This window comes from Micromesistius poutassou (assembly GCF_964030765.1).
Source record: "Micromesistius poutassou genome assembly, chromosome: 8".
Taxonomy (NCBI): domain Eukaryota; kingdom Metazoa; phylum Chordata; class Actinopteri; order Gadiformes; family Gadidae; genus Micromesistius; species Micromesistius poutassou.
In genome coordinates this window covers 8,974,152-8,988,649 of record NC_140278.1, presented here as the reverse complement: position 1 = coordinate 8,988,649, position 14,498 = coordinate 8,974,152, and the positions used below count along the sequence as shown (strand labels likewise).

General features: G+C 46.5%; 1 protein-coding gene across 1 annotated transcript in view; it reads left to right on the top strand.

The window, feature by feature from the left end:
• The window catches only part of cdk14 (cyclin dependent kinase 14), a 103,421-nt gene that overhangs the window by 30,764 nt on the left and 58,159 nt on the right, over window positions 1–14,498 (top strand). The window contains 2 exon segments of the mRNA XM_084472380.1: window positions 2,550–2,612; window positions 9,944–10,067. Coding sequence (XP_084328506.1) covers window positions 2,550–2,612; window positions 9,944–10,067 — 187 coding nt within the window.

The window sequence follows — 14,498 nt, the reverse complement described above, 5'->3', positions numbered from 1 at the left end:
CCTTGGGGATGTTTAGAAAGAAGCAGTCTTTGTTTACAAGGCAGCTTAGGAACACTGACCCTCCGCTCACTAAAGGGAACCAAGACACTCATTTTTCTTCAACCTCAATTTGAAGTCGACCCAAACCACCAGGCACTTGGCCCCGCTACAGGTGGCCCTATTCCTGGAAGGGCCCCATTTAATAGGTTTCCGCAAAGGCTGTTTTTAATGCAGAGAACCGCTTCTGCAGTTTTTATTTATTTATCTAAAAGAAATCCCTATTTAGAATGCCACAACATGGTCTTGCTCAGTGTTTTTACCTTTCTACACAGACATGGAGTTATAGATACGCAGAGCAGAGAGGAGGATCAAGGTGTTAACTAGCATTTTCTCTTAATGTTGCATTTTGTTGCACTCCACGCGCTAACGAGGAGGTGGGAGAACTAGGGGGAAGGGGTCCCTGTAGGAACCAGCCATGACCTTGGCGTGTAGAGTTAAAACTCCTGTAGGAACCAGCCATGACCTTGGTGTGTAGAGTTAAAACTCCTGTAGGAACCAGCCATGACCTTGGCGTGTGCAGTTCAGAATCCTGTAGGAACCAGCCATGACCTTGGCGTATACAGTTTGATAATAATTGAGGTCAGCAGAACAAATTGCATCACCACACACTCTTCCGCACAGTAAGATAGTGCACTCCCAGCATAATTTAACAGCCGCATGTCATCCGCTTACACTGGAACACAAAGCATGGAGCAAAAAGTATGGAGCAATTTTCCAAAACGTATAACTGCAAGATCCTATATTGAGATGTATGGATGGGAACCAGAGTTACGAATCGGCTCCATCCCATAAGGCAATATTAAACATTGCATGCAAACAAAGTGGTCGCCGGTTAGCCTCTGGGAGAGTGAATATGATGAATTTTCATTTCCCCACATACCCATGAATATGAAATAGAACAGGTAGTGTCTATTTGACAGAGAAATAAATAAAATAAATAAATTACGGCATAAAACATAAAAAATGGAAAGACTGCAGTTGCTTTTGATGCGGTCGACCTTCTATGCTCGGCTGATATTTTGATGCTGATACAATATCCTGCTTCCCCCCCCCTCCCCTGCCTCCCCTCCATGCTTGTTCCAAAGCCATCTCTTTTACATACAGAGAGGGTTTCTTCCACCGAGCCAAATCAATTCATTTTACCCGCCTCTGCCCGTTAATGATGATTGACAGGGGAAGAGAGAGCGAGAGGGGGGGCGAGGGAGGGACACATGGGAAGGTCACAGAAGTGAGAGGAATTGCAAACAAGATGAGCGTTTGAAGGAACAGAGACGGCGAATGCGAAACCGCTGCGAAACAAGACGGATACACTCAATGAGCAAAAGAGCGAGAGGAAATCATTCGAGGAAAAGGAAAGATGTCAAGGTAGAGAGGGAGGGGGAAAGACTGAGCGGAGAGGACGGAAGGAGTGGATTTTCAGTCGAAATGGACGTGCACGACTAAATCCTGTGGCTGGAATGGCTTTCTGAATTATTCAGAGAGGTGGAGGGGCATCGGGTCGTGAGGGGCATCCGAAGTTTGTAAATATTAGCCTGACCCAAGGGTCGCACCACATCTCACACACACACATACACACACACACCCACGCAAGCATTCACACATGCACACACACACACCCACGCACATATCCGATCGACACAATACATACACCTAGTAGACCGGATAGAAACAGGGTAAAATAAATAAAATATGATTGCATATGTTTTGGCACAGTTCACAAGCACACATTCACACAAACTGATTGCATAAATATGCATGGGTCATAGCCTTTCATGTGCAAACTGTGCATTGCAAAAACATACTGCTAAGCAAGTCACAAGTAGACTAGCTAACCAACTGAGACAGACAAATACACCCCAGGTCTATCTATATGCATTTCAACACATTAACACACATGCATTCGCACCTCATGAAAACACATGGGACTTTTTTGCTCTGCTTTTTCAACAAAGGCCACCCATCATCCACAATACGAACATCTCTTTTTACAAGACAGAGGAATGATTTGAGTGTTGTGGTGCAGGATGAGGATGTTTGGCGTGGATTAGCTCTGTGTTGTTGTTGAGCGGCTGCAGGGAGAATCTGGGTGCGGCTCAGATGTCTTAAAAGAGTCCTTTCATTAGCTAATGCTGTTGTCTCAGTGAAACCCGTACCCACAAGGACATCGAGAACAACACAACACACCACACTCCACTACGCTCCCCTACACACCGCACCCTTCTTTTGCCGGGGACCAATCGGTTGAGGGCTGCGATCGGAATAATGAGGGGAGTTCTTCGGGGCTGGGTTTTGCAGACACTTTGCCCTGCAATGTATGCAGAGTAAATTAACACGGTAGACACAACGCTGAGAGTGTGAAATTGAGCTAAATCTGTGTATATATGTGTGTGTTTGTAAAAAAAATAAGTGTGTGTGTGTGTGTGTGTGTGTGTGTGTGTGTGTGTGTGTGTGTGTGTGTGTGAATATGCATGTATCTGGTCATAACGCTTTCCCCATGCTTTCCCCCACAGCACACAGACCTGTGTCAGTACATGGACAGGCACCCCGGGGGCCTCCACCCGGACAACGTCAAGGTACGCCACACCCCTCATAAGCCCCTTTTCCCCCGACAGTACCAGCTCGACTCGCCTCGACTTTGCCCGCCTTTTTTTTTGCGTTTCGATCGCCAAAATATGGTACTTGGTACCTGGTGCTTTTTTAGTCTCACCTCCGTCAAGGTTCCAAGAGTGCTGAACTGATACTTTTGTGTGACGTAAACAGGCTACTGGCCACTGATTGGCCAGAGTGACGAATAATGATGAGCGCGACGTCCAAGCCTGACACCTGGCATCTTTAAATACTAGCATCAGCGTTCAGTCAACAATAGTGATTGATTATTGAACATGGCAGGATCAGTGCACAAGAACATGCAGTGGACCGTGACAGAGGTGGAGACGCTCCTGTGCGTAACCCTGTCTGTTTATGTGTCTAAGTCGTTGCGAGTTGAGCTGGTATGGTCGTTGGAAAAGAGGCAATAGACACACTCCTCAGTACTGCGCTGGCTCCACCTGAGCACCGGCTTAAGCAGAGCCCCGCAGAGCTGTGGGGACGTATCTTTACCCACACTGTGACACTTGTGCTATTAGTGCGGTGGGTGGGGGTGGTGGTGGTGGTGGTGGAGGGCGGAGGAGCAGGTGCAGGCAAGGACTGAAGCTGGTGGTGCCAACACGGGTGATGGAGTGAATGAGGCCAGTTAGAGGGGTGACTAGATTGCATGGGGGGGTGTAAGGTAGGGGGGGGCGGGTTGCCAGTTTCCCAGATGTACATTAGTTACATAACACTTTCCTACATTACTGTCAGGGAGGATTTGTTGTCTGTCTTGTTGACAGCCGTGAATTATTCAGGTTTTATTCAGAGTAAGCCCAGCAGGGGGTCCTACAGGGGTGGGCAGCTACCACTGTGTAGGTGTCTTTACTTATTTAATACTTACATACTGGTATTTAAACCAGGTTGCGTTTTTGCACATCTAAGGTTAATGCAATGGGCATGTTTGTATTTGTGTTCAGTACTGTAAATGTTTGTCTTGTTAGATATACAACGTTATCATATTCTAATGATGATCTCACATTTTTTGTCTTGGAATTGGTTTAGAATATTATATAATACCGTAACATGAAATAAAGACGGATTACGTTTTTTTATCTGTGTTAATACGGCCTTAGGCTCTTTTGCCTTAATTCTGTTCAACTAATATAAAGTAAAAAAAATATGGGAAATAATTATGCGCTTTATATTATATTGTCAACATTATATTTAGCGTATCATCTCTATGTATATGTACGTGTACTTTAAATCATAGAAACTACTGCTTAAGATGAATCAGCACATTCTCATTCTTAAATCGACCTTAATATTGTATTTCTATCAATAATCAGTCATGAAATAAGCGTTGGTCACTTGAGAATTATTTCACAGGTTTTCTTGAACAGTGAAATAATTTACAGCTTGTATCAGAGAGCGAGAGAGGGAGAGAGATGCCCTTGTATCCCCCCCTGCACTAAATGAACAAACGACCCTGCTGTTCATTTCCTAACCGGTTTGTGTGGTTGGATAAACATCGTTGATGACCTGAAATGTTTTGTGGCGGTGAATTTGTTTACTGTGATCATAAGCGGTATAACACCTCACCATAAAGTAATTACCTCTGCAAACCACAACAGTAAGTCACGCAGCCCTGGCTATAGGGCCTGCACTGCAATTGCACACGAGAATAGGACAGGTTCACCACCAGAGGCTTGGCGAACGGCCAAATGACATCTCTAAGCAGTGAGTGCCCTTACAAGACCGGGGGGGGACGGGGGGGGTGGGTGGTACCGGTGACACGGCCCTGGGTAGATGACTCCCTGGGGAGCACTACATACTGAATATGGAGGAGGGCTAATGATCCCACAGCCTGCATCCCACAGGTGTGTGTGTGTGTGTGTGTGTGTGTGTGTGTGTGTGTGTGTGCGTGTGTGTGTGTGCACGTGCGTGTGTTTGCGCATACTCTTGCGTCACGTGAGGGAGGGTCCGTCTCACTCATCAAAAGCTTTTAATTCGATAGACCCGCCCACTCCCCAAGTCTCTTTGAAGACCACAAATTAATTTACATAAATAGCATCTCAAGTGTTAAACGAGAGATCGGCCGGTGAACAGGCTCACTAGCGGAGGAGTGCTGCATGCGCTCGCAGATCTCACTCTAATTAGGGCTCTGTGGAAGGTCTGCAAGGGGGCCTACTGTACCCGTCTAGTCCGTCCTCCAGTGTTGTACTGGTGGACATGGAAGCCATTAGTGTTGCCATTGGAGCTGGAGGACATCATACACTCGTTGCTAATATAATCACTGAGTAGTGTGTGTGTGTGTGTGTGTCTGTGTGTGTGTGTGTGTGTGTGTGTGTGTGTGTGTGTGTGTGTGTGTGTGCGTGCGTGTGAAGCACTTTGAACTAAATGATGATGGTATTGCAGAAGGCCAGATGTTAGTAACCGGCTACTTTTCTGCGTTTCCTCCACTTTTATTTTCATCATTGTCAGCATCTGGGATGAGCACACAAGGCTAATGTGCATGGGCTGCTGGCCAGTCAGTCGTCCTTTATTGGATTCCACCCAGTAAGCCTAGACCCCATGTCTCAGAGAAGATCTAAATGGATCAATCAGAAACTGACACCAGAAAAGGGGTTAGGGATGTCAGTGTTGGGGGTTAGGTTAGATATGTCAGTGTTGGGGGTTAAGGTTGTCAGGTTTGGGGGTTAGGGATGTCAGTTTGGGGGTTAGGGATGTCAGGTTTGGGGGTTAGGGATGTCAGGTTTGGGGGTTAGGGATGTCAGGTTTGGGGGTTAGGGATGTCAGGTTTGGGGGTTAGGGATGTCAGTGTTGGGGTTAGGGATGTCAGTGTTGGGGGTTAGGGTTGTCAGGTTTGGGGGTTAGGGATGTCAGTGTTGGGGGTTAGGGTTGTCAGCGGGCCTGACCACAATGTATTCTATTATTGTTTTTCACAACAAGTATTTTATCAAGCGCTGACCTGTTTTCCCAAACACTCCAAATCCCAAATCCACTTAATCTGACTGTTCAGACATGGCTCAGTTGCTCCGTAAACGCAGACATTGCGTTACTCAGACAGTTCCTCGCTCACACTGTGAGACGGTGAGGCAACGGCTTCATGATGACATGTACAGTCCCAACAGGACACAAAACAAAAGAATAACAAACATATTAGCACATGGCCATTATAAGGCTGATAATTACTCCCCTCAAAGTGTTTTTCTTTCCTTTCACTGGGTCCCTGTTGGCCGGCGCAGGCATGTGCAGCGGTGTGTGTGTTTGCCTGATGCGGTACATTAGGGACACCGAGACGCACGTTGGAAGCTCCTGTGGAATAGACGACGGAAGTCTCCCCGCGATAACTAGCAGATGGTTCCCCCTTTTCACTCCATTTAACACTTCACTTTACTTCTCTGTCACTTCCACCACTTCAGGCACCAGATTCACAAATTTGAGCACACCACGCCTGTGCTGTTTTCGCAGTATTCAGTGTTTCAGTGTTTCAGTGTTTCGGCGATAAATTTCCACTTCATGTTTTCTCTTCAGTTCTTGAAAGTGCCTTTAAACACCACATCCTCCAGCAACAAAGCACCAGCGCCGGTATGCGCTTTTATTTTGTCATATTCTCTTTTTTTTTTTCATTTTCTTTCTTTCGCCCCAATTCTGTCCCATTTTTCTTGCCTGCACCTCCCATAAGCATAGTCATATAGAGAGGTATGTGTGTGGGTGTGGGTGTGTGTGTGTGTGTGTGTGTGTGTGTGTGTGTGTGTGTGTGTATCAGGATCAAGATGAGATGAACATCTTCTGTTAAACACACATCTCACACATCCTCCTCTGCAGCGCTCCAACGCTTCCCTTTGATTCTTTGTGCTGCTGGTGAAACTCAGACGGACCCCAGTAGACAGCTCTGTCATTTTGATGCATCGCCTCATATGTTGCCGCGATATGAATGGGAGAATCAGACAGACAGAGCCGGCTTTGGCATCACTCTGCCCGCAGATAACAACTCAAATATTAATTTTGGGCCATCTTACATCTTTGGGACACTTATCTTGATACAGACCCGCGGCGACTTAATGAAAACGACTGCGATGACTAGTCCATCTTTAGGAAAACCAATTGTGTGCATCGCTCTGGCGTGGCGGGACAGATGGCAGTTGGCAGTGCTGTGTCTCATCTAAAGCTAAAGCGGCAGGTCTAAAAAAAAAAAACACCATTCACAGAGATTATTTTATTACATTATTATACCGGCAGTTACTATGCAATTATTTAGCCGAATGGGAATCGTGAAATGGTCTCGCGTTACTACTTGTGGGTGTCGATAAGCTCCAGCAGCCCGTTTCTAAAGCTGATTAAAGGTATCTCAGACGCGCCCCCACACCAGTGACTCCACGAGTCTTCAGTGTTTCATGGTGTGTGTATTAAACATGAAGAAGGTGTTTAATTATATATACAGCCCCCTTCGTCAAATTACCTTGTCATTGGGCTCCATTAGGATTGTAATCTCCTTGAACTAATTAAAAAACAGGTCCATAAATAACTGCGTGAACCCTGATTGAAGAAAAAGAGTGCAATGGTGTCATTTAATCTTTATACATGGTATACCACCACGCCCGCCACCGTCTGTGAGTGAGCTCCTCCATTATGCTTTAGCGCTGATCTCTGGTTTGCAGTGCTGGTGAAGGGGCTGACGAATGTCTGTGTAAATAGTGGAGAACCAATTCCACAAGTCCCCCTCCACGGAGAGCTACAGCCGACGTGTGGAGCTATCGCCCTATTACTCTCCTTTAAACTCGATGAGGGCGGCCACACCTCAGGCCCCTACCTGATTACCATCTCCCAGCTCTGGGGTGCTGTTCAGGACCGTGTAGGATCGCACACTCAGGCTTTTCTGCTATTCCAACGCTGCTGCAGAACCGTCAATACGCACTCATTCACCAGTGTCTCGGAGTACTGCAGTTGCTCAGTAGAAAAAGGAAAAAAAAAAAAAAAGGAGAAACGGTCCCTCGGCCTGTATTTGACTTCGTAGTTAACACCCCTAGTTCTTACTGCGCAGTTCCTTCAGCCTCTAATTCCTTTACCTCAGGCAGATCTTAGCTGGAAGCCGCAGTGGTGAGGCTTTCATCAGGCATGTTGACGTCCCGGGTCACACCCACCCTGCTGTTGTTCACTTTAATGCTTAAAGGCTTACTCTTCCTCTCCCTCCTCCTCCTCCTCCTGATAACCACAGCCCACCTCTTCAACAATCTGCTTCTTATTATTTTTAGCTTGACCTGCACTAACCTCGTCCCATCCCCCTTTTGTCACTGCTTTAGTCTGGGCCCTGGGGGTCCCAGCCCAACGTTTGCATGTCTGACTCTTGGTCTTTACTGTCAGTTCATTAGCACAGCCCTAAGTCCAGTTGTCTGCGGGGGGGGGCGCCTCGGTTCTGGATGGGTTCTTGTTTCTGCAGTACCTCGGGCCAGATGGACGGCTCATCGTTACTTATTATAGTTGGGTAAAGCAGGGTCCGACAGCAGATGTCTCCGTCTGTCAGCCTGCCAAACGGCCCCCCGCAGACCCTGTTCAGCCAACACGTGACGACTGCTTGGGAGAACGGGAACCATAGCACAGTTTCCATCAAGGGCTTGGGGCCGTGCTGAGATGGTGTCGTTTCAATCGCTCCACTTATTTGCCCTCTGCTCCACGCTGGAGTCAGTTGGACCCTCCTTGAAAATAGGAGAATAGCGAAGGAACAGGCAGTCACTGAGAGTTCCTTTAGAGGATGTTTTGATGTTTGTATCTCAATCCCGGAAACTCAAATATACCTTTATTTATTTCTTCCCTTTCCTTTTATAGTCCCGCATTCAAAGCGAGTCTTTATATCTTTTTCTTCTCGAGCACACTTTGATGTATGCGAGTAAACACACATTCCTCATGCAAATGTTTTACCTCCGCCCAGCTTTCAACTCCTGCACCCGCCAAGCTGAGGAATACTAAGCTGTTGACCCGGCGACTCCACATACCAGAACAGGCCGGTTTCTTATTGGACTCCGCTGTGTTCCGCTATGCCTAATTGGCCGAGACGATGGTAGTGCTGAGAGGAGATAAATGTGAGGGGAATGTTAGAATTGGAGTTCAGGGGGGAGTGTATGTGGCTCATTATTATTTGATTGATAAGAGAAAGGGAGGCCTGGGCAGTCCCAGCGGTTTGATTCAACAAAACAAACACATTTTGCATTCCAGGTAAACGTATAATGGCTGAAATGGGACTGAAATGGAGGCTAAAATATTCAAGACGGTGACAAATATTGTATTTCCACTTTATATGAAAACTTTTTTTATTGGTAAATATTTCATTTTAAAAAGATTGCTTAATGCAATAGAAATCTCAATCATATGGTTTAGTGTACTATAAAGTGACTGCACAAAGGACATCAACAATGGGACAATAGTTAAAAATTAACAGCCTTGTAATGAATGGATCCCTAACCTGTCAATAAGGTGGTCGATGTCTGTAATTGATGCACGTGATCAGATGGCTGCCAAGATGAAGGTTATCCCTCTGATGTCCTGTCAATAGTCCCAATTGAAGAAAAACGATTTTCCTCTGCGTTGATGGACTGTTTTCTTTATGTGTGTGCTTTGTTTGCTGCTGCGCTAAATGCAAATGACCCCGGGGCGCGTACACAGGTGCACTGCCCTAAAGACATCACCCTGCCCTGATGACGGATAGCTCTGCAGACAGGCGCCCACAGGCGCAGTTGACCGGAGATAAACAGTTATTGTCCAATCAGAGAGAAGCTTGGTATGACTCCAAACATTCCATCGTAACCCCTTTATCATAGAAACGCAAAGTTGTATTTTTCCCCAAAATGTCAAATGTATGGATGGCTCAACAGCTTCCACAAGAGACTCTGTTCAGAGTTCACCTGGAATCTGCGTAGCCTGCTCCCTTACCCCCCACCAACCCTTCACCTCCCTTACTCTCCTAAAAACACCCCTATTATGCACTTATTGTATGTTGTACGTCTTGGCACTTAATGTATGCACTTAGCATTGTGTAGCATCTTATCCTAGCTATCTTTGTTGTATACGGGGGATTGGGTTAACCTAGCAATCGTAAATTCTCAGCACTTGTTTCTATGAATGTCTTAACTGTACCGACCGATATATTGTATCTCTTATATCTCTTTTTTCTGACAAATGTATTTATTGCAAGTCGCTTTGGAAAAAAAGCGTCTGCTAAATGCCCTAAAGGTCGAATGTATGGAAGATCTCTGTAAAGGTCAGATCCGACTGCAGATGAAGAGTCCTGAAGCTTGACCCTCATCGGACCGCTTGGTTTGTGCTGTGGTTCTCGTTGCAGCTCTTCCTGTACCAGCTCCTGCGAGGGCTGTCCTACATCCACCAGAGGTACATCCTGCACCGAGACCTCAAGCCCCAGAACCTGCTCATCAGCGACACCGGGGAGCTGAAGCTGGCTGACTTTGGTGAGTGGGGGGGTCAATTAGCGGGCCTTTGCGATCACAGCGTAGATCACCGTCGATCACTTTATGTACCTGGGTTTATGTACGAAATTCAGAGGTTTTTATTGTGTATTTATATGCACAATAAGAAAATGTAATTATAAGCTGAGTCCCTCTTTAGTGACCTGGTGCAGCCACATGTTTTACAAAAAGTTAATGTGGGCGTCTTTTAGAAACTGGCACCATGAATGTTTGTACCGCAACAGAGGAGTAGTCTGATGTTTGTTTTATTAACCTTTTAACATTTTATAGGCAACATTTGAAATATCGGAAGCATGGCAGTAAAGGACTAATAAATCAGATCTTAAAGACTAGACTCACCAACTAACATCAACAGAAATACCCCCCAAGACACTCTCAGGTATCCCATAGACCCCCAGCGGTGACATTGTCGTTCGCTATACTATTCTACTGTTTAATCCCAACATGTTATGTATAGACAACCGAATCTGTTGAGTGAAAGCCAAAATCATGATCAAATAATTGAGTGGTAAAAGAGAAAGCTCTTGTGTGTTTGTGTGGACTGTGGTCAAGCGAGCCGATTTGATTGACTTTAAAAGCCACCGTTCGCTGGTCTCCTCAGCCACAGTACTTTGAGCGTTTATTGGAGTCATTACAGTAAAATGCTTGCATAAACGGATAAACGAATCTCTAAAACTCTAAGTCAATAATTTGAATTAAGCCATTATTTATTCAGCTACCTTTATTTTGGCAAGAGCTTTCCCGAGACCGGAGTTACCGGCCAGGCCCTAACAGAACCCTGGTATGGATAAAGGTCTAAGCAAATAAATGCCTGGGCTTGTAATTTTTTTTGTAAAGTTTTACGGTATAAATATTTTAGCAGAACAGTTTTATTGCTTTTCATTTTCTTTATGAAACTATAACTGTCTCTACTCCCTTCTGTGATGCCCAAATTTCCCGCATGGGATTAATAAAGTCCATCTTATCTTTTGTCACACCTTATGCACTTGCATACACATACATATTATATGTGTGTGTGGTTGTGTGTGTGCGTGTGTGTACATGTAAGTGTGCACGGCGATGACTCGTGCGTGAGTCCCTCGACGCTGCGTGGGGCTGACGAGCGTCCTGGTACAGCCGGATGGGGGCCTCGTGAAATCAGTAGAGGGCCACACAAAACAAACACTAGAATAAACACCAATCTACCTCCCGCTCTATCTGGCTTCCTCCTCCTCGTCTCACCCCACTCTCATCCCCGAGCTGTCCCACCCCACTCTGGTCCCCGTGGTGTCTCACCCCACTCTGGTCCCCGTGGTGTCTCACCCCACTCTGGTCCCGTGGTGTCTCACCCCACTCTGGTCCCCGTGGTGTCTCACCCACTCTGGTCCCTGTGTGTCTCACCCACTCTGGGCCCTGTGTCTCACCCACTCTGGGCCCTGTGTCTCACCCACTCTGGGCCCTGTGTCTCACCCCACTCTGTCCCCGTGGTGTCTCACCCACTCTGTCCCCGTGGTGTCTCACCCACTCTGTCCCCGTGGTGTCTCACCCACTCTGTCCCCGTGGTGTCTCACCCACTCTGTCCCCGTGGTGTCTCACCCACTCTGGTCCCTGTGTGTCTCACCCACTCTGGGCCCTGTGTCTCACCCACTCTGGGCCCCGTGGTGTCTCACCCACTCTGTCCCCGTAGTGTCTCACCCACTCTGGGCCCCGTGGTGTCTCACCCACTCTGGGCCCCGTGGTGTCTCACCCACTCTGTCCCTGTGGTGTCTCACCCACTCTGGGCCCCGTGGTGTCTCACCCACTCTGGGCCCCGTGGTGTCTCACCCACTCTGGGCCCTGTGTCTCACCCACTCATGCATGGTGAAGGCGTTCTTCATTAATAACAGGAAGCATTTATTAGAGGTGAGACATGATTGACTGAGCAGATTATTTGGTATTTTTATTACAGAGGAAAATATGAATACTGATGTTATTATTGAGCAGAATATTTCCACTTATATTTTTACTGAGCAGAATATTACTACCTATTACTCAGCAGAATATTTGGTTTAATATTATTACTGAGCAGAATATTGGATTTATTATTATTACTGAGCAGAATATTAGTACAGACAGAAAAATCACACGTACATGAACATTAATTCAAAACACACACACACACATATTAACACACACATCCACACACACAAGACCTGATTTGCACACATACACATACATAGACATACATCAAACAAATAAACAGACCAGCACACACACACACACACACATCCAACACACACCAGATACACACATACACGCACACATACACACAGACCCTACACTTATACAAAACACACACACACATCAAACATATGCATCCAACACACACACACACACACAGACACACACAAATGCCTACCTAGTCTATCACTGACCTATACAAACAGGCACACAAACAGGCAGCCACTAAGCCCAGCATTAGCCAGAGGGGGCAGGTTGGTTGTTGACTGAGGGGCTCTGAATGTGGCAGCAGCGCAGCAGAGTGTGTTGTGTGTGTTCATGTGGCAGAGAGAGTACAGGACATGCAGGTTCCCCAGGGTACAGATCCCGGCTGAGGGGATACGAGGTGGCTGTCTCTGTGTCAGTCGCTGGACACATTGCCACTGACATCTTCTTGTATATTTATGAGATGAAAGTCTCTGTGTGTGTATGTGTGTGAGTGTGTGTGTGTGTGTGTGTGTGTGTGTGTGTGCGTGTGCGTGTGTGTGTGCATGTGCGTGTGCATGTGTTTTGCTTCATGGTAGGCCTGTTGCGATAAGCAATAAATCAATTAATCGCACGATAAATTTAAATGAGACGATAATTTTGCCGTCTGCGATAAATAAGCTTTTTTTTTAAAAAGTCTCTTTCTAGCAAAGAGACTGGATGACAAGAGTTTTCACTCCGGAGCATCGGTCTCGACAGACCCCTCTCGCTTCCTTGGCATAATGAGGAGTTAACCCTCGAGTCGTGTCAGTCACTGGTCAGCCGCATGCTCTCTGTGTGGGGAGGCGGAGCCCTGGCGTTACACAGAGTCAGAGCCCGTCTATACGCCCGTCTTCCGCGTGTCTTCCTAGACATTCTCTGCCAGAGTGCAGCATGAGAGCCCCGTGAGGAGTAGCAAGCCAGAGAAAACACTAGTTGAGATTTTGAGGAATGAAAGACAAAGATGGAATTGGTTTCAAAGCCGAACGCGACAGCTGCCGTGTGGGAGCACTTCGGGTTCAAACCGAATGACCGTGGTGAACCACTTAACCTGTGCGAGCCGGTATATTTGTTGTAAAACGGTAGAAACTAAACGTGCCAATACAACAAACATGCATCTGCACCTAAAGCATAATCATCCGATGCAGTTTTCCCAGCTGCAAAAAAAAAATACAACAGATTATGGGACGTCTTCAGTCCACAATCACTGGGGCGTTTAGTCGACATACTAAGTACAAACAGGACAGTTGAAATGGTGCGCACTCACTGACAGTTGTAGTTCGCTTCATGTAGTTTTATTTCAATTTTATTTATTGTTTTTGGTTGTTTTGTTTATTTATTTTGGATATTTAAAATGTCTGCCAGTTCCAGTGTTAAATATTCTTTAGCAATTACAGTTTATTGATCTTTGAAAGGTTATACTTGCATTATTATGCCATTATCATTATATTAGTTGAAAATGGTCTCAAAACGACAATATTATCGCTTATCGCAATCATTTCTGGGACAATTTATCGCCAGGCCTACTTCATGGTGCCGGTCCTGGCTCTGTCTGTCCGTGGAGGATCTGGACCATCTCAGTCTGTTGTGTGGCCCACTATATTTTACGCTGCCCATCTCACACATTCATTCATCATTATTTGTTCTCACCAGACCCGCACAAGAACACAAGGTGGAAGTTCACACGGAGTTGGCGGCCCGTGAATCCACTCTTCATTCATTCATTTGTATTGCGTGTGGCAGCAGTAAAGGCTGCTCTGTTGCTTTCTTCCCCTTTCTCTCAGACCAATGGCCTATCACACACACACACTACTCACCCACAGCCTCCCAGACACACACACACACACACACACACACTGCTTCCTAGACAAAGACACAGCCTCCCAGACACACACACACGTTCTCACACACACACACACACACACACACACACACACACACACACACACACACACACACACACACACACACAAATACACACAGATACACACACACACAGCATCCGGGGCCGACGCTCACACCGACCCTCACACACACACACACACACACACACACACACACACACACACACACACAAACACGCGGCTTTCCAAACACACACACACATACACGCACGAGCGGGGCAGCTCTGTGTTTCTTGAGAGGTGGGTCATGGTCAGCCTCAGACAGCTGTTGCCATGCGCAGTGCCGGCCCCCCGGACCCAGCAGCAT